The following is a 20,049-nucleotide window of genomic DNA, read 5'->3' as shown; positions in this document are numbered from 1 at the left end:
CATTGCTAGAACACCTTCTCTTTCCCTCATTGTCACTCTTTCTCTCTCTCTCTCTCTCTCTCTCTCTCTCTCTCTCTCTCTCTCTCTCTCTCAAACACACACACACGCACACACGCAAGCAGCTTTATCGTCAATTTGCGATTGCGGTTTGGTCAATGCATGTGTTGAGGCGTCACCTTCGAGTTTTTTTCCCTAAGTGGTATCCATAGCTTTTGTTTACACCACCAAAACTCTTCTTTTTTGTCAGAAAGAAGGCTTTTGTGTGTGTGTGTGTGTGTGTGTTGTGTTTGTGAGAGAGAGAGCGAGAAGGACAGAGTTCATGTCTTTAATAAAAGATTACTTGTTTTACTGCTGTTCAACAATAAAGAACACCATTTGGAACAATTAGTCTGTTTATTAAGTAGCTAGAACCAGACGCTATCAGGCTAATGTGCAATAGGCTTGTAAGGTAGCACGGTGGCCCAGTGTTTAGCACTGTTGCCTCACAGAAGAACGTTTTGGGTTTGAACCCCAGGCTGTCCCAGGTCCTTTCTGTGTGGAGTTTGCATGTTCTCCCCGTGTCTGTGTGGGTTTCCTCCGGGTGCTCCGGTTTCCTCCCACCATCAAAAAGATATTAATACTCCTCTCTGTGCCCCTGACCAAGGCAATGGAATGAAGAAGTGGAGTTGGTCCCCAGCTGCTGCAGCTGCCCACTGCTCCTATACAATAGGATGGGTTCAATGCAGAGAACAAATTCCATTGTAAAGAATATAATTTGTTGTAAGGTACAGTGACAAAATAAAGTGGCTTTCTATGTCTTGCAATCAGTGCTGGGCAGTGCTGTGCAAACAGCCCAAAAATGAAATAGTACAATGCTGCTCACTTTGCTCTAGCCGAGGCTAAATTTGGAGGTTTGCAGGTCGGGTTGGGTTCGGGTGGTTAATTAACACATATTTTAGCGGGTCGGGCAGTGTGGCTTGGCTCTCATTACAGGTCGGGTGGGTGCGGGTATTATAACACCCTGACCCGCGCATCACTACCAGTTACATTCGTTATGAAAAGTGGCAGTGGAAAAATATCAAATAGAAGATTTCTTTTATCTTTGCTCTATTTGTTGACCAGTGTCTTTGCCCAGCACCTCTACACCTTGCTTAGGCCCACACATTTAGGCACCATTTCTTTCATTTCTGTCTAATAAAAAAAAAACTGCAGCATTTTTTATGTAAATTAAATATATAAATTCAGACAGCCAATATTACGATTTTGATTCAGTACTCAGTCCTGTAAGCCAAGTAGACACTAGATTAATCTACCCATCGAACGATTCGGGCAACGGTTCTACCTTACAGTGCAGCTTGACTGGCAAAATATAGAAACCGTCGTGGAGGTGGAAAGGACACATACAACATTTAAGTGGCAAAAATTTCTAAATTCACTGTTCAAGGTCATCGTTGAGGTTTATGGGGTTGTGTGAGGTGGGGGTGAGATTCCACAGGTTTGCCCCTTGACTTTACCAAACACTCACTGCGCACTCTTGTTCTTCTCTTGCTCTAACTTTTCCGCTGCTGATGTTTCGCCCTCAATTGCCTCTTGTCTCTACTCTCACAGGCTATAATGTTCAAGCTGTGGGTAGGTAACGTGAACCCCAGTTAACCCACAAATGCTTTCAGCGACTGGCTAGGCAGGCAGATTAGTGGAAAGCATTTGTGAGACAGTTGACTCATACCCCTTTCCAGAACAGTGCAGTTAAGTGCCCTGTGATCGCAGTATCTCAGCTTACCTCTTCATCCTTCACCAGTTAAGGGTAGCTTCAAGATTTTCAGAAGCCAATTGTAAAGATGCATAACCAAGAGCCTCCCTCTGAGTTTTTTTCCCCCAATTTTGAGGAACTAAATTAAGCCGTTCGTTTGCAGTTTTTGCAGCACAATTGTGATTGAATGAAGAATGAAAAAGTTGGATCCGTTTCTTAGAATTCCATGGAAACATTCTTCTTCCACCAATCAAAGAAAGTTGAATCAGTTCATCTGGATACAGTGTTTATTGACAGATATGAGTTTCAGAAACATGTATCTGTCAATAAACGTTGTATCCAGATGAAGTGATTCAGCCTTTTTTGATTTTCTTACCTGGATTATTGAGCATGCATCAGGACATTCCTCCACTAATGGAACAGTTGCCTGGTTAAAGTATATAACGGTTTTAAAGCACATTGTTAGTGAAATGATTGTCATTTAGATGAACTAGCTTCGCGCCATGCTAGCAAATGCAGCAGTTCCTCCAAAACAAAAACACCCGCCTGAAATACTGTCGAGCGTCACAAGAGGGCGCCTGGTTAGTACTCAACATTAACGGCTTCTAGAAACCTGGAACCTCTCCCTTCGTAAAGATTTTGGTTGATGACCCTCCCCAGACCTTGGTGACTGTCCCAATCTGTACCTACAAATCCAATCCTCCGTGGCGCTCCTTTTTATCAGTCAGTGGCCTGTTTCCTTTTCTGCCCTTCACATCCTGTCTTCCTCCTCTTTCTCTCCTTCCATTGAATCAGTCTAGCTTGGCTTGGTTGGTGTGGTTTCATCATCTCAATCACATTGTTGATTAAACATTTCTTTACCATTCTCTCCTTATGTCTCTCTCTCTCTCTCTCTCTCTCTCTCTCTCTCTCTCTCTCTCTCTCTCTCTCTCTCTCTCTCTCTGTCTCTGTCTCTCTCCATCTTTCTCTTGCTTTTTGTGTCTGTGCTGGTACTCTCACTCTATTTATCTGTCTTTCTATCACTGTCTTCACTTGATCTGTCTCTTTCTCCGTCTCTTTTTGTTTCTCTGTGCTCTCTCTCTATCTCTCTGTTTATATATTGATGTTGATGATAGTTCTCCTCACTTCTCTGTGTCCTCCTCACAGGATAGCTCCAGCTCAGTGGGCTCAGGGGAATTTACAGGCATCAAGGAACTGGATGACATCAGCCAGGAGATTGCCCAGCTACAGAGGTAAATGATAATAATAATGATGATAAAGCAATTATAACGGACTATAAATAGAATGATCTAAATAACAAAAATGATGATTATAATATGTATAGTGCTTTTTAAACAAACTTTAGTCTGTGATATTGCTGTGCCACTGTAATAAGTATTTGTATATACATGTATAGATATTTTAAAATGAAGTTGGTCGTCTTTACACATCACTTAGCCAAAACGTCTTTCACCTTTCATAGGTGGTACATTGCCAGAGTCAAACCACAGCTTTATGTTTATGTGCTCATTTAGATCTATTGACAATATGGGTTTAGCAGAATTTCACACATCTCATCACACTTCTCTGCATGAGTTGAGAAGCTGTCAGCCACTTAGCAGCCAGCCATATTAGCTGCCTCTGTAGTAACATTTTTCATCTTTTACTCTGAATACTGCCAAAAAGAGCACCAGTACTTCTTGAAAATTATGATCTTTGACTTAGAGAGGAGCAGTGTTTGTTCTCTTAGCCTTTTTTGTGGCTTAAGAGGTATAGTTTTTAGATATTTTGATGTTGTCAGCGTCATCATGTTTCCATTCTAAAATGGTCTAAAATTACTAAACAAAGATAAAAAAGGATACCCTACTTAAAAAATAATGATTATGAATTTAATTGGATGGATTTTTTTTTTAATTTTTTCTTTATTTTTTACCCATCAAAGATCCATTGACAGTTCATTTAAACAGAGTAACTGAGAACGAAATATTTTCCCTTGTAGAGCGTATTTTGCCTTTGAACGTCTTTGTGTGTGACCAGTAAAACAGCATGGTTGTTGGTCAGGACGGAGCTCGTGACTGTCTTGGGTCATGTGTTGTATTGTTTTCTGGTAAGATCAATGGTGAACATAATCTGTGTGTTTTTGTCACAAAGATTTATGTTTTCGACATTGAGTTGCAGCGCTGCAAAAAAAAGTTGACTTTTGGTTGGTTCTTAAAAACAAAACCTCTAATGAAGTACCATTGCTCACATCGGGTCCAGTCAGGTACCGATGTACTTTTTCACCGTTAGCACTCAACACACCTTGCTACGTGTTCAAAATGAAAATCAGAAACCGATGCTGACCGTGGGTCTGTAGAGCAGCCAATTCTGCTGAGTAACCCTCCAATAAACCACCGTATCATGACACCACAAACCTTATAATGCTGAAAAAACTGGAACTGTCCTGCAAGAGTAAAATACCTACATAATACCCTCTGTGTATTTAAACTTGATGAGTTATTTGAGTGCTTCTGTGTTTATTTTGTTTCTCTTTATTTTCACCATCACCATCATCATCATCATCATCATCATCCTCACCTTGTAAGCCTGTGAAAGCTTTCCCTGCATATTACAGTATGAGGCAACCTGTGTGTGTCTTTTTTACTTGCCATCTAAAGGAAAAGTTTGGACTCCCAAGATTACATGCAAATTATGCTTTTGTAATATTTTCATATGGCTTCCTAGTGAGTCCTAACAGCACCATTTTTCTTAAATTAGCATCTTTAGCTCCTTATCCTGATCCAAATCCCTCCCTGTTGAGAGTGCAACCACTTAAATTTATCACCCAAAGAAAAGCCAGCTATGGTTCTCAACCTTTTTTTGTTTTGCGTGCTAACACATCAGATTAATAGCCTCAGCGCTCCTGACTAACCCTTCCACTGGTCGCGCTATTGCTACCAGCTTTCTGGGTTGGTCGCACCAGCACACGATTCGATCGCACCTTTCTTTCTTTATCATGTTTTTCTACAGCATGGTATTAAAGTGAACGGGAGTTCCTCTTTTGCTATGTTATAGGCGGTGTTGAACTTGATAACCATTTCATGCTCCCCTGTTGACCTATTACTCTCATCTGACCGCTGAAATGTAGTCGGAAGGGGCTCAGTGTTGCGGGTCATGCATTGGTCCCTGCAGGTTTTGTGTTTCTACTGTGTTTGTGCAAATTCAAAGTTTCAGTCTTAAACTGTGTTGACCTGGTAACAAGTTTAGAGTTGCCTACAACATACACACAGCATAGCTTTCCCCTTGTACCGCAACCACGGGTACTGCGTTAACCATTGTGGTTGAAAATAGTACGTTTTCTTCTTCACTGGCTCAGTCGGTCTCTCCCTGCCTGCGCTTTCATCATCAGTGGCGTCTTGAGTCGGAACCTCGCGTTGGCTCTCCCTCCCCACCAGCCGCCTCCACTCTCTACTCATTTTGCTTTTTAAAATAATCAGACCACTTCATTGTTTGAGCGCAGTAACAGCTAAATGGATTGTTGCCAAATTTGCCAGTGTTGCCACATTTGTGTCACTCGCACGAATGCGACCGTGTGAAATTTTAACTCGCACACTCTCAAAAAACGGTCACATGTGTGACCATTTGGTTGCAGTCTGGAGCCCTGAGCCTGAAACGTCTCACACCACCTTACTTTGCCATGGAAAGTGGCCGCGAACGTGAAGAACACTGTATTAACTTGAGGGAATGGGTTTTATTTTGATGTTGTTATTTTATTTTATATTTGATAATGTAAAGGTTTTCATTTTGGTTGACACTCATTTTTCTGGGGGGTGGCACGGTGGTGCAGTGGTTAGCACGGTCGCCCTCACAGCAAGAAGATCCTGGGTTCGAGCCCCAGGGTAGGCCAACCTTGGGGGTCGTCCCAGGTCGTCCTCTGTGTGGAGTTTGCATGTTTTCCCATGTCTGCGTGGGTTTCTTCCCACAGTCCAAAGACAAATTGTCTCTAGGTGTGAATGTGTGTGTGTGTGTGTGTGTGTGTGTGTGTGTGTGTGTGTGTGTGTGTGTGTGTGTGTGTGTGTGTGTGTGTGTGTGTGTGTGTGTGTGTGTGTGTGTGTGTGCCTGTGCCTGTGTGTGGGGGGGCCCTGTGATAGACTGACAGCCTGTCCGGGGTGTTTCCCTGCCTGCCGCCCAGTGACTGCTGGGATAGGCTCTGAGCAGGATAAGTGGTTTGGATAATGGATGGATGGGTGATTTTTCTCGCTGTTAGCGCCAAAGGTCTGAATGGGCTTACTCCATGACGCTTGTTTGGTAGCACGGCTTCACACACTCACTTTACAACACACTTGAAGGCCTTCTTAAAGTTGCAGTCTTGCAGTTGCAAGACTTGGGTGGAAATTAATGTGGTTTTTGATATTTTCTGTCACTGGAGTGTTTAGGACAGTGACACATCCATGAGTATCCAAGTCATAACTGCTATTGTAGTTGCTCATATTAATACTGTTTGCTAGGATTTTGATGAAGATGTAAAATACTACGCACCATATAGCAAGGCAGCATAATACATAAGTAGTGGTGGCAAAATTGTTATGTCTAAAAAGCAGGCATGACAAGATAAGCTTGTAAAACACTTTGTTTGGTGGTGGGGAAGGTGTTGACACAGCATCTTCTATGACTGTGTTTCCTGGAAAATGGATCTCTAGAAGTTGGAGTGCCCACCAACACCAAGGCTATTACAAGTGTCGCTATAGGCGACCCCGCAATCTTCTGGAGTGTAACTTATACACATACAGTCTATTTCTCAGTTGTCATAAGGGCACCTCAACAAACTAGGTTGCCTCTTCATGGACAATGGAGGGTTGGGTGTTGAAATTAGTTTGGAATTATAAACTTTCCAAGAGCAAGTGGTCCTAATGTTTGGTAAATTTACCTCCACCACAATAATTCTGGCCTTGCTCACTTCCCTTACCCTAAACTATCCGATTGCTCTGCAGTTCAAACAAACCAGACCACACACACACACACACACACACAATTTGTAAATCACTAATCTGTGAAGTCTTGGCGAGTGTTGCCGTTTGAGCAATTTTGTTTAGTCGTCAGTGATAAAATGCACACTTAAAAGGAAACGTGAACCATCAGAGGTGGATGAATCATTTACTTCTCTTGACATTTTAACTTGTTCTGTTGCCCTCTTCCTCATCCCATCCTTCCAGCCAGCCACTTTTCCTTTGATTGTGTGTATTTTATCGATATCTTTGTTTGTTCACCACTTACTCTCCATGCTGCATCAGCACTCTTGCTTTTACCCAGTGGAATACGCTCAGGTAAATACACCAGCAGCTTAACGTCTGTGGGCAGGCATTTTATCAAACATGCAATCACTACATATACACACCTACACATTTGTGTAACAGAACGAGAAATCCACCGACTTTATAAGGCCAGTCAGTTGCATTGCCCGGGCAGCTAAGAACCCCTGTCCCGCTCACTGTCCTGTAGCCTGTATGTGTAGAAACATGCTCTGCTCCCTCGTAATACTGTGACATTTGCTAGGGTCTGGATTCTATTAAGGCACATGCTATAGTGGGTGTATTGAGCCTCAGAGAAAATGCACATGTGAACATTTCTATATTTTCAGTTCGCAGTAAACACTGATGTTTTCTTTGCACGGTGTTGTCGATATTTTGGATTCCCTGTTACTCTGGTGTCTTATTGCTGGTGCAGAGGTGCTACATTAGACATCGCAGGGTGGTTGTATAGCAGTATCGTTCGGTATCCTTCTCTGTAACTGTGTTTGTGTGTTTGCATGTACTTTTGTGTGTGTGTGTGTGTGTGTGTGTGTGTGTGTGTGTGTGTGTGTGTGTGTGTGTGTCTTTTTTTGTATCAGGGAGAAGTACACCCTGGAGCAAGACATCAGGGAGACAGAGGAGGCCATCAGACACAAGACTGCAGAAGTGCAGGTGAGAGCAACTTCTCACCTCATTTTCAATGAGTATGTTGAGGTTTGGTACACAGTATGAGAACCAAGCCTGAGGCTTGCTCATGACTGGCACTCAGCAGAGCTTATCTGGTAGCAGGAGAGGTTCACAGATCTAATCTTTACTGCCAACCCTGATTTGGGCCTGCAGGATATTATCAGATGTGTTTGTTGATTATAACATGTTATCTGCTCGGGTCCTGTATCATGTGAGGATCAGTGACTCATTCCCAGAGCAGCGACTACCAATAGCAGATGACAGCCATATATTTTATCGTGAAATAAGGCAGAAGTAAGCCGAAGACTTAATAAATTGACACATGTGAAGAGATGGCACACACCACCAACAAGCATTTACTCATGATCTTTAATTTAAAAAAATTTCCCCATTATCTACATGGTTTTGATTATTGTTAAAGTGAATTGTGCAAATTAGCAGGGTAATATCAGTTATACTGTTAAGTGTGTGATGACCAGTTTTTGTCAAGTAATCTTATGTACATACATTTGCCACAAGAATGAAAAATACCTTTGCAATCTGTTGCTATGTGTGTGTGCTGCCTGTGTCTATAAACTAGAACAGGATATTTGATATTTGACTGATACCCAGCCGAGACAGGATGGTATTGCTCAGAGAGAATTTTTCCCAGGCTAAAACGTTGAACCAAGAACAATGTAGAATGTCAGAAATCTGATCAAAGTGTCATGATTTTACTTTGTCATAAGAATGGAAGCTCTTATGAGGGAGAAATATGGATTGTATGTGTAAAATGAGTTGACTTTTTTCATCACTTGATCCCCAAATAGAAATAAATGAGTATATTTTTCGGTATTATGACGTCATTTACTTTGCTTTCTTTGCTTGCATGCAGCAACCTCTACTGATATTTACTGGTCATATAATGCTTTAAGGAAGGCTGAAATATCACACATAGCCCCTCGAAATTTTGGTTAAAAATGTCAATCTGGGTAAAAACTTCTTTCTTTTTTTTAAAGACATGCCCATGACTTTTCATTTTTGCCTTTCAGGAGATGCAGAACGACCTGGACAGAGAGACAGCCAGCCTGCAGGAACTGGAGGCCCAGAAGCAAGACGCCCAGGACCGTCTGGAAGAGATGGACCAGCAGAAACACAAACTTGAAGACATGCTAAACGAAGTCAGGATAAAATGCCAGGAGGAGTCTCAGATGGTGAGACAGACAGAGGGGTGAATGGAGGGTGGGAAAGAGAGTAGGATTTTAGCAGGAATGACAGAGGGTAGGGAGATGGGAGATTGAGCATGCATCAAGACAAGATGGGAGATAAACCTGTAAAAAGACAAAACTGGACATGCTGATGAAAGTCGGGATCAAATTATGAGAGGAGAGAGGGAAAGATGAGAGATTGGGCTAAAGAGACGGGTGGGTAGGTGATAGGTCAGCTAGAAGGAGAGCGAAGGTGAGGAAACGAAAAGATGGATGAATAAATTAAGCCATGGTGGAACAAAGGAGAGATGATACAAAGTGTGGTGTAGAAAGAGGGTATAGGTTTGGCTGGAAATGGAGGGAGCTGTTGCTCAGGTGCCTGATCTGCATCTCGTCATTCTCTTCCTCTTCTTCTCTGTTACTCACTCCACTATAGATGATCAATCTGATATATTATGATCTGTTTTATGTAAGATTTTTTTAAAAAAATGACAATCATTTAAGAAATGTCATCATAGTGAAAGGATTCAAATAAGTCAGAGATATTCACTCAAAAAGTCCACCTTTAAATTCTGTTGATTTGACACACTATATTTAAGAAACAAAAACACAACTGAAATGTAATATCACGGAGTTGTTCATATGAGTTAAAGGTCATTTGCTCCATTGCAGGCTGTTGATTTTATCACATTGAGCTGTGCTGTTCCCGGATATTGAGTTTTTGATTGAAAGCTAAAACATTTTCTGCCAATTCTACTTGCTATTCTGTCCTGTCTCTCTCCACCTCTGTACCTGTCTGCCTTTTCCTGGATTCCAGATCTCATCTCTCCAAAGCCAGATCCACTCCCAGGAGTCAGACCTGCAGAACCAGGAGGAGGAACTTAGCCGGGCCAAGGCTGACCTGAACCGCCTGCAGCAGGAAGAGAACCAGCTGGAGCAGAGCCTGGCTGCGGGCAAGATTCAGCTGGAGACCATCATCAAGTCCTTAAAGGCGACACAAGACGAAATCAACCAGGTAGGATAAGAGGAGTGGGAGAGTGGAGATGTGAGATGGAAAAAAGTTTGCAAGTCTTACATGGCTGGAACATCTAGTATAAATGGATGTTATGGGATGACCCGTCTACTACTGTTACTTTTGGCTGCTCCTGTTAGGGGTCGCCACAGCAGATCATCCCTTTCCATCTCTTCCTCTCCTCTGTATCTTCCTCTGTCACGCCAGCACACCTGCATGTCCTCCCTTACCACATTCATAAACCTCCTATTTGGCCTTCCTCTTTTCCTCTTGCCTGGCAGCTCCATCTTCAGCACCCTTCTCCCAATATACCCAGCATCTCTCCTCCACACATGTTCAAACCAACTCAATCTTGCCTCTTGCTTTGTCTCCAAACCATCCAACCTGAGCTGTCCCTCTGATATATTGGTCCCCAATCCTGTCCTTCCTTATCACTCCCAGCGAAAATCTTATCATCTTCAACTTTGCCACCTCCAGCTCCGACTCCTGTCTTTTCATCAGTGCTACCCTCTCCAAACCATACAACATAGCTGGTCTAACTACAATCTTGTAAACCTTCCCTTTCACTCTTGCTGGTACCCTTTTGTCGCAAATCACTCCTGACACTCTTCTCCACCTACTGCACCCTGCCTGCACTCTCTTCTTCACCTCTCTTCCACACTCCCTGTTACTTTGAACAGTTGACCCCACATATTTAAACTCATCCACCTTTATATCACCTCTACTCCTTGCATCCTCACCATTCTCATTCTCATCCCTCATTTCATTATTAACATGTGCCTGCACATTGTTTTTAATGACAATAAATTGAATCGAATTGATTTGAATTGAATTCTGCTGTCCTACCTCTTGTTCACGTATGTGTATTCCATCTCGCTCCTACTGACTTTCAATCCTCTTCTCTCCAGTGGATACCTGCACCTCTCCTCACCTCTTCTCTCCTCAACCTGCTCCCTACTCTCACTACAGATCACAATGTCATCCATGAACGTCATAATCAGTGGAGACTCCTGCCTGATCTCGTCCATCAACCTGTCTATCAAGCATTGCAAACAAGAAAGGGCTCAGAGCCAATCCTTAATGTAATCCCACCTCCACCTTGAATCCATCCTTCCTTCCTACTGCACAGCTCACCACTGTCACACTGCCCTTATACATGTCCTGCACTACTCTTACATACTTCGTTGCTACTCCCAACTTCATACAATACCACACCTCCTCTCTTGGCACCCTGTCATATCCATCCATCCATTATCCAAACTGCTTACCTTGCTCTCAGGGTCACGGGGATGCTGGAGGCTATCCCAGCAGATATTGGACTATCCCAGCAGACATAAACCTGATTCACTATCCCCACATCATCCAACCTTCTCTCTCATTTTCCTCATTCTTCAGCCCGTCAAAGTACTCCTTCCACCTTCTCAACACACTCCTCACTTGTCAGCACATTTCCATCTCTATCCTTGATCACCCTAAGCTTTAGTACATGCTTCCCAGCTCGGTCCTTCTGTTTAGCCAATTGGCCTTTTGCAAAGTCCCGCCCCCCTTAGTTACTGTTGCTATGCCCGTCAAGCATTTCAGAACTATCCAGAAGGTAGCCGGAAAACACCAAAACATGAAGGAAGAAATCAGCGCATTGTGTGGGTAAAAGTAACAGTAATAATACGTTAGCTGTATTAGCTATCAATAATAGCTAGTAGCAAGCTTAGCTTGGAGCAGACAGGTATTTTTGTTGATTTTGGATGGATTAAGCTGGCCATGGGGTCTGCTATACTGCGAAATCTATTGCCGATATTGCGCTTCTTGCGTTCTGGGTTTTGGGAAGGGAAAGAAAATTACACCCCCTCCAAACTTGATGGTTAATTTCGCTGGCACTTGTGTCCAGTGACAATAAAGGTTAGTTACCTACTTACTTACTTACTTTTCAGATATCTAGTATCCGATTTGCAGATCCCATAGGCACACCGTTTCAGCATTTTGTTGTGTGTTTGAAAGCTTGACGGACCGTTGCTAAGGTAGGATTGCACAAGCACCGTTCTGGGGCGGTACTTTGCGAAAGGTCAATTGGTACAAGTCCTTTCCTCCTTCCTTAGTGTCCAACCTCTCATACAACTCACCATACACCTTTTCCTTTGCCTTTGCCACCTCTCTCTTCACTTTACACCGCAGCACCTTGTACTCCTGTCTACTTACTTCATCTCTCTGACTATCCCATGTCTTCTTTGCCAACCTCTTCCTCTGTATACTTTGCTGTACTTCCTCATTCCACCATCATGTCTCCTTGTCTTCCTCCCTTTGTCCAGATGATACACCAAGTACCTTCCTAGCTGTCTCCCTCACTTTTTCTGCAGTGGTTGCCCAGCCATCCGGCAACTTATCACGACCACCCAGTTCCTATCTTAACTCCTCCCTGAACTCCACGCAGCAGTCTTCCTTCTTCAACTTCCACCATTTTAATCCTGGGCTCTGCCTTCACTCTTCCTCTTCTTGATCTTCAAAGTCATCCTACAGATCTGATGCTACCTAGTTACATTATCCCCTGTCACCACCTTGCAGTTTCCAATGTCTTTCAAATTGCGCCTCCTGCATAAGATATCTGTTCACCTGTGTGCACCTTCCTCCACTCTTGTACATCACCCTGTGTTCCTCCCTTTTCTTGAAATATGTATTTGCCACAACCATTTCCATCCTTTTTGCAAAATCCACCACCATCTGTCCTTCCACAATCGTCTCCTTAACACCATACCTGCCCATCACCTCCTCATCACCTCTGTTCCCTTCGCTAACATGCCCATTGAAGTCCGCTCCAATCACCATTCTCCCTTCCTTGAGTACCCTCTCCACCACTTCATCCCACTCACCCCAGAATTCTTATTTCTCTTCCATCTCACACCCATCTTGTGGGGCATATCTACTGATAACATTCATCATCATCATGTTCACTTTCCAGCTTCATACTCATCACTTTGACACTCCTCTCTTCATCTCCAACACACTCACACACTGGACAATGGAACAATGAACAATGGAATGACCCATAGTCTCATATATGGCATCTGGGTAATGATACTATTCATAATTATAAACGTTGTTATAAAGTTTTAAAAAACAGTATACGAAGGGCTTTTAAACACCTGCAGATGTTTTTTAAAGTGACCAGCAGAGGGCACCTTTGTACTACAGAAGCCACAATGTTGTTCTTGGAACAACGTTCTGTTGCCACTTTGGGGTTTGGAGCACAGCATTTACAAGAACTTAGGTTTCTTCATGTATGTTTTAAAGTCTTGTCGGTTTCATTTACCATGTACTATTTTTATTTTCACTTGTTTTTTTTCCCATCAAGATATGTCATACAGTCCTGCTCATATCATGACCTTAGATAAATGCATGCTTCCACTTTACCTTCGACAATTCATCAAGCAGTGAAGCCTCCCCTCCTATCACCTTTGTCTCATGTCAAGGTATGACATGGGAGATCGTGTTCACCCTTGTCTGATAATGTGAGCATTTAAAAGCACACACACACACACACACACACACACACACACACACACACACACACACACACACACACATACACACAACTCAATACCACTGAGGCTCGCTGGATGTCGAAGTGACAGTGTACTCTGTCACTACTCTTTCCTCTTACCTAGAAGGGTCACAGGGAGGGTTAAAAAGAGACCTACAGCACTTGATCATTTCCTCATGCTCACCTGCAATAATATCCCCCTTATTGGTTCCAGGAACATTCATGTTGATTTTCAGCGCCTGGAGTAACTGAAGTCATGACATCGTCCTCCCCGCCGTTTCTGTTCTCCACACTAACCTCAATTTAGACCGGCCTCCCCAGTGTGCCCCCGCCACTCAGCGGGCTGTGGTCTGTGTCACAGACCTGTAACATTATGACTTGACAATACAATGACGGACTCATAGTCTGTCATTATATACGGAACTCATCCCAGTTTCACTGACACGCTCCTCTCTCCTGGAACCCCCAGGAGTCAGGGGTTTAAATTGGACGCAGAGTTTCTGATTGCTTTTTAAAGAGCATACTTTTTTTTGTACTCAGTGTTATCTTTTACTTCTTCATCTGTTGGTTCACCTTCCTGTTATCGCAATCGTTGACTAGCCCATGTGAAAGTGAGAGATTTGGTTGATTAGCAACCACGATTAAGTCCCCTGCCTTTTCACAAGTGCCTGTCGCATCGCTGTATTGGGGCCTGCGCTAAAAAATGTGAAAGCTCTGTCTTTAAAACACCCAAACTGATGAACCTTCAAATTTTCTTATATGTGTGCACTCATGTATAGATGTGCTCACACATGAATCCAACCACACAAGTAGAAGCTGTTCATGTTTAGGTCAGACGGCTCAAAGACGGCAAGCAAGGGTTGTCAGAGTAATGCAACAGCAGTCCCCGAGTCCTAGGAAACCTGCTTTATGACTAACCAGACTGCTTTTGTGTGTGTCCTGTAGGCCCGCAGTAAGCTCTCCCAGATCCAAGACAGCCAGCAGGAGGTATCTAAAAGTATCGAGCAGTACAACAGCACCTTAAACGGGACCCACGGAGGCAGCATGACCAACCTGGCCGACATGAGCGAGGGATTCAGCGACAGAGATAACGGGGGATTCCCACCCATGGTGAGGACCTCACAGGTTTTGTTTTTTTTGTCTTTTTGTCCAATTTTCCCCCTTTTCCTCCCCAACTGTATGTGGCCAATTACCCCACTGTTTTTGAGCCGTCCTGGTTGCTGCTCCACCCCCTCTCTGCCGGTCTGGGGGGGGGGGGGCGCCCGGACCGACCAGAGCAGGTGCTAGTGCAGCGACCAGGACAAATACCCACATCTGACTTCCCACCTGCAGACACGGCCAATTGTGTCTGTAGGGGCGCCCGGCCGAGCCGGAGGTAACACGGGGATTCGACCCGGCGATCCCGTGTTGGTAGGCAAGGGACTAGACCGCCGCGCTACCCGGACACCTGACCTGACAGGTTTTTGCATGTGTGTATGTCTCTGTGTATGTGTTTAAACTTCTACAGCTCAGCAAAAATTTAGTATGGCTCACAATTTTAGATTTTTTTTCCTATCCACCTATGCGAGATAACCAAGACACCGAGATCATGCGCAAATATTTGCTGCGCTCATCATGTCTAAATGGCTCTCAAAAAGGGCCGCCTCCATAGCCGATGGGTTGCAGTGCCTACCACATGGTCGCAACTGTCGCCGGTTTGATTCCAGCTGGTGACATTTGCTGCATGTCATACCTCTCATTTCCTGTCTGCCTTTCACTATCATTGTCTAATAAAGGTAAAGATGCCAAAAAAACAAATCTTTAAATGACTCCCAAAAATTCATTTCCATGTGTATGGCTTTAGAATTGGGTTGCTGAACTTCCTGTGCTTTTTTATTATTATTTTTTCTTTCTTTCTTTTTGCCTGTTATGATGTGACTTTAAAGAGTCCTCAGGCCCCTATCCTCCATGCAAAACCTACTCACCTTTCAGCTTTCCCTCCTCACGCCCTGTTAAAGCCAGGGATAACTACGCAGGTATTAACTGGTACAGATGGGCTCATCTCACATCTGCAGGCGGGTCCACACAGCACCGACTCTCCACAATTCACTAGAGATGCACTTAAATCCCTTTTTCTTCCTTTTTTTTTTAATGTGATGTGGAGGTTCATATCAAACACTGGTCAAATCCATTTCATTTACCTTCTAATAGAGACTTAGTCGTTTGAGGTCTTTGGGAGGGGGGAAAATTGGCCGAGATTTGGGTTAATCTATTTCTCTTCATTAAAGTCGTCTCACATTATTATAAAAATACTGAAATTGGCAGAAAATCAAATCCCATGCAGCTTTTGGTATTCATTCATATGTTCTCAATATTAATACCAGACTTGAGCTTAGTATTAGTCAAAAAACCAACAATGGCAGCAGTATAACGCTGTCTTTTTTCTTCTTTTTGTACTGTTGTCTTTCCAAACGCTCTCCTTCCCCCAGCATCCCCTCTCATCCCCCTCCTCGCCTTATTACCAGCTAGACCAGAGATTACCAGCAGTATGCAAAACCCAGTGCACCAAATCCCCCACTATCTTTTTTGTCATTTTAAACGTCTCTTGCTAAGACCCTGGCTGTTATTTCCCTACCTGGCACTCCGCTGGGTTCCTTAAAGAACTGGAGGCTACAGCCTTTTCAGACTCCCTCAGTGCTGATCTAATCCTCTGGTTTTAGTGCCGCTTCCATTGACTTTTCCTCGTAATAATGTCATTACCTCAGCTTATCCTGTCTCACACCTGGCAAAGAGCTCTTCTTCTGGCTTTGAAATTCCACCCTAAAAGAAACGCACATGTTTCCCCCGCTTAGATGTGTCGGCTCAAACAAGTGTTCTGTGTGTCCGGAAAGGCTGCCTTCTTATCATTTACCATCTGGACATTCGTCTGTCTATCAAGCTTATCAATCTCTCATTCTGCCAATTTATCAGTCAATCAATCAATCAGTCAATCAATCAATCAGTCAGTCAATCGATCAATGGACCTATAGAGATAAATAAATGTCATTGTTACGTATAATTTTTGGTCAAAAAACACACAACCCATCTTAATCAAAGTTTTGTAGGTTATAGAAGTGTGTGTGTGTGTGTGTGTGTGTGTGTGTGTGTGTGTGTGTGTGTGTGTGTGTGTGTGTGTGTGTGTGTGATTTATACGTGCGGCACTAAGAGTGGGATCAGGGCTAGGGTTTCTGTTGAAACAAAGCAGAGGCCTGTTAATGAACCATAACAAGTTAGAGCATTTAGATTTAGTCCAGTGCAGAGCCGGGCTAGCATGTGAAGGAAAGTCCCCCTGCAGCCCAACACACACTCACACACACACACACACACACACACACAAAGGAATGTGGCTGGGCAGGCAAGTGCTTCCTTTCCAGAAGGCTTTGACTCGGACCAGCTGAGAGCAGTGAAGTAGAACAGTGAAATTGCAAATTGCAAGAGAATGAAAATGGCCTCTCTGCTTTTTAAGTGTAACTGGAGCTGAGGGGAGAGGGGGGCAGGTGTGCCTGTAAGCAAGAGTGCACTCATGTGTTCTCATATGCGGATGCTGTTTTTTGGCTTCATAGTGGGGCATCTTTGCGGCTTCTACACATTCTTGTGGAGGTGGCTCTTAAGTCTGAAATCCTGCACTTGTGCTTGAGTGGAGGGTATTTGGATGGATGGAGCTATTTCATCTGGCCCAATGTAGTTGGACATACAGGAATGTGGGTGTATGTATTATGCAGAAATATTTAGTTTTAGCAGTGACACGTGCAATAAACCATCAATTCTCTCTGATAATCAGCCTCTTTTTCTTACTAATTTTTTCTTTCTTTCTTTCTTTCTGTCTTTCTTTCTTTCTTTCTGTTTTCCTGTCTCTGAGTCTCTTTCCGCCCCTCTTCCCATCTCACTCCCTCCCTCTGTCTATCTGTCCATCTGTCTCTCTCTCGCTCTCTCTCCCTCCCCAGGAGGATCCATTCAAGGTGAAGCCATCTGTTTTCAATAGCCAGCCTCAGGAGATGCATACTGACCCATTCCACTCGGAGGACCCGTTCAAAACAGACCCCTTTAAAGGTTTTCAACCTTCCTTTCACTGTCTTTCACTGTCTCTCTCTCTCTGTCTATCAATCCATCTATCTTCTCTCTCTCTTCTCTTCTATTCCCTCTGGGCATGTTATTTTTCCTTCTCTTCCACTCGCCCTGTCATCCTGCCTCCTCCTCCCTTTGGTTTACCTCTCTTCCACTTCCCATCCTTTTCCAGGATCATCTTCCTCGTTCTCACACCCATCCTCTACTCCTCCTCTCTTAGTTCCCGTCAGGAGATACCTCACTGCTGCTGCTCTCCTCTTCTTTCCTCTTTTCTTCTCATCTCCCCATCATCTCCTCTCTTCTTTTTCTCTCTCCTCCCATCTCCTCTTCTCGTCTCCTTTGTCTCTTTTCCGCCCCTCTTTATCTTGGCTGAGACTTTGTTTAGTGAAGGCTCTCTTGCTTGTTTACCTTTACTTTGCTGTGTAATTGGTTCTGTCTTCCTTTGGGGTTTACCCCCACCCTACCCCACCTCGCCAGAAGACCCTGTCAGCTTGTTTGTCTGCAGCTTGCTCAGAGTGTCCTCTCTTCCTTTTGCCTCACTTCCCTCTTTCTTTTCCACCTGCTCTTTTCCTGTAGGGGACCCTTTCCAAAATGATCCTTTTGCAAAGCAGCCACCGGCATCCACAGGTATTTACTTAAGGAAATGTCCTCTGTCAAAAGCTGGTTTCCCACTCCTCTTAACTCACGAGTTTTATATTTAACTTTACTAGTTACACATTTACTCTGTTAGCAGCGGTATTTTTAGATCCAAATAGCAGTCAGCAACAAACGGTCGTCGGCCGAACAGCCGCTAGTGGACTGTTAATGTTATACAAGCCGTGGTTCTCCCCGCTACTTCTGGTTTTCCATTCTGCCAGGTAGTTAACTACATCCACCAGTTGGTACCAGGTTTTAAAACTCCCTGGTTAAATCTGGAATAACCGGAACAACAGGTGAGTGTTATTAACTACCTGGCAGAATAGAAATCAGGGCCAGATTGGTGGCCAGGGCTGTACTGTATGAGAACGATTGAAAGGAAAAAATGCCTTTGCTTTGAGCCTTTTTTAGCAATATGTATTCAATTATGAAATTATGTTTGAAGGTTTTTTTTAAGGCCGAGTTTGATCTCTTTTAGTGAAACCACTCTGTTATGTTAAATTTGGGTGTAGAATCTGTTATTTTCATGTGTTTTGACTGCTCATGCGATATGTGTTTTTTGATCAGATAACTAAAAAACATCACTTGGGTTAGGTGGCTTGACTGTGTGTGCTTTTGTATTGAGTTGAAAGGTATTTTGGGGGGGGGGGGGGAGTTTGAAGCCAAACCCAGCTACAATTTGGAGACCCAAGAACTTTTTTTTGCAGTTTGTTTATTTTGTCTTATTTTATATATGTCTATGCTGCACATATTCTTTGCCCGTCCATGTGTAGACTCAACTTGTGATGGCAGCCTTGTGTTTTACTGGTGCCTCTCTACATGTGTGAAATAGCACCTTGTGTGAGTGTGGCTTCCCTCACACTTCCCTCTTCGGTGATATTGAGGGTTTCGCTTCACTTCAAGCGGTGTGCGAGTGAGATAGAGAGCGATTGAAATCAAACAGCTCAAACGCAGATAAACATGTGATGACGGTGTCTTTCCCAGGAGTTTAAACTTGATTACATATTGTATTTGTTTTTTTCCACAGCTTCGTTCAGTCTAGGTTGGAGGAGTTTTTTGCAAAAATGCACAAAACACCTCTACCTTTTTGGGTTGTTGCTAAAGTTCAGCACCCATCTGGCATTCCAACCAGGTCAAAGCAAATATGCAAAAGTATTCAACCCCCTTGACGGTCATCACTAATTTCTGGATTATAAAAGATACTCACACATCTGTTCCTGAACAATATGCTTTTTGTGAACCCATAAGCTCTAACAGCATGTTCCCAAAGCCAAAATAAGTTATGTTTCACTGACTTTTTTATTAAACAAATTAAAAACTAAAATATAATGCTTGCATAAGTATTCAACCCCCACACATCAATACTTTGTAGAGTACCCTTTTGCTGCAATAACAGCCATGATTCTCTTGGGGTAAGTATGTACAAGCTTTGCACATTCTTATGGAGTAATTTTTTGCCCATTCTTCTTGGCAGAACTTGTACAGGTTTTGCAGGTTGGTGGAATGGTGCCTCTGGACTGCGATTTTCAGTCCGTGCCACAGATTTTCAATGGGGTTGAGGTCCGGACTTTGACTTGGCCACTCCAAACCGTTCACCTTTTTGTTGCTGAGCCATGCCATTGTTACTTTAGCCTTGTGCTTAGGATGATTGTCCTGCTGGAAGGTGAACCTTCTCCCAAGCTTCAGTTTTATGGCAGACTGCAACAGGTTTTCTTCCAACATATCCCTGTATTTAGCTCCATCCATTCTTCCCTCAATTTGTTTATATTTCTTGGGACCCCCCTCCCCTTTTCTCCCCAATTGCATCTGGCCAATTAGCTCACTCTTCCGAGCCATCCCGGTCGCTGCTCCACCCCCTCTGCCGATCCGGGGAGGGCTGCAGACTACCACATACCTCCTCCAATACATATGGAGTCACCAGCCACTTCTTTTCACCT

The 20,049-nt window shown here is 43.5% G+C and overlaps 1 protein-coding gene across 1 annotated transcript in view; it reads left to right on the top strand.

The window, feature by feature from the left end:
- The window catches only part of eps15l1a (epidermal growth factor receptor pathway substrate 15-like 1a), a 63,603-nt gene that overhangs the window by 16,500 nt on the left and 27,054 nt on the right, over nt 1-20,049 (top strand). Inside the window, exons 13-21 of the mRNA XM_056276915.1 lie at nt 1,588-1,608; nt 2,876-2,961; nt 6,979-7,011; nt 7,575-7,647; nt 8,694-8,855; nt 9,667-9,864; nt 14,339-14,503; nt 17,356-17,461; nt 18,053-18,103. Of these exons, the coding sequence (XP_056132890.1) occupies nt 1,588-1,608; nt 2,876-2,961; nt 6,979-7,011; nt 7,575-7,647; nt 8,694-8,855; nt 9,667-9,864; nt 14,339-14,503; nt 17,356-17,461; nt 18,053-18,103 (895 nt within the window). The remainder of the gene's footprint in view (nt 1-1,587; nt 1,609-2,875; nt 2,962-6,978; nt 7,012-7,574; nt 7,648-8,693; nt 8,856-9,666; nt 9,865-14,338; nt 14,504-17,355; nt 17,462-18,052; nt 18,104-20,049) is intronic.

The sequence above is a fragment of the Lampris incognitus genome, chromosome 3 (assembly GCF_029633865.1).
Source record: "Lampris incognitus isolate fLamInc1 chromosome 3, fLamInc1.hap2, whole genome shotgun sequence".
Classification (NCBI taxonomy): Eukaryota; Metazoa; Chordata; class Actinopteri; order Lampriformes; family Lampridae; genus Lampris; species Lampris incognitus.
This window is presented reverse-complemented; position numbering and strand designations above follow the sequence as displayed.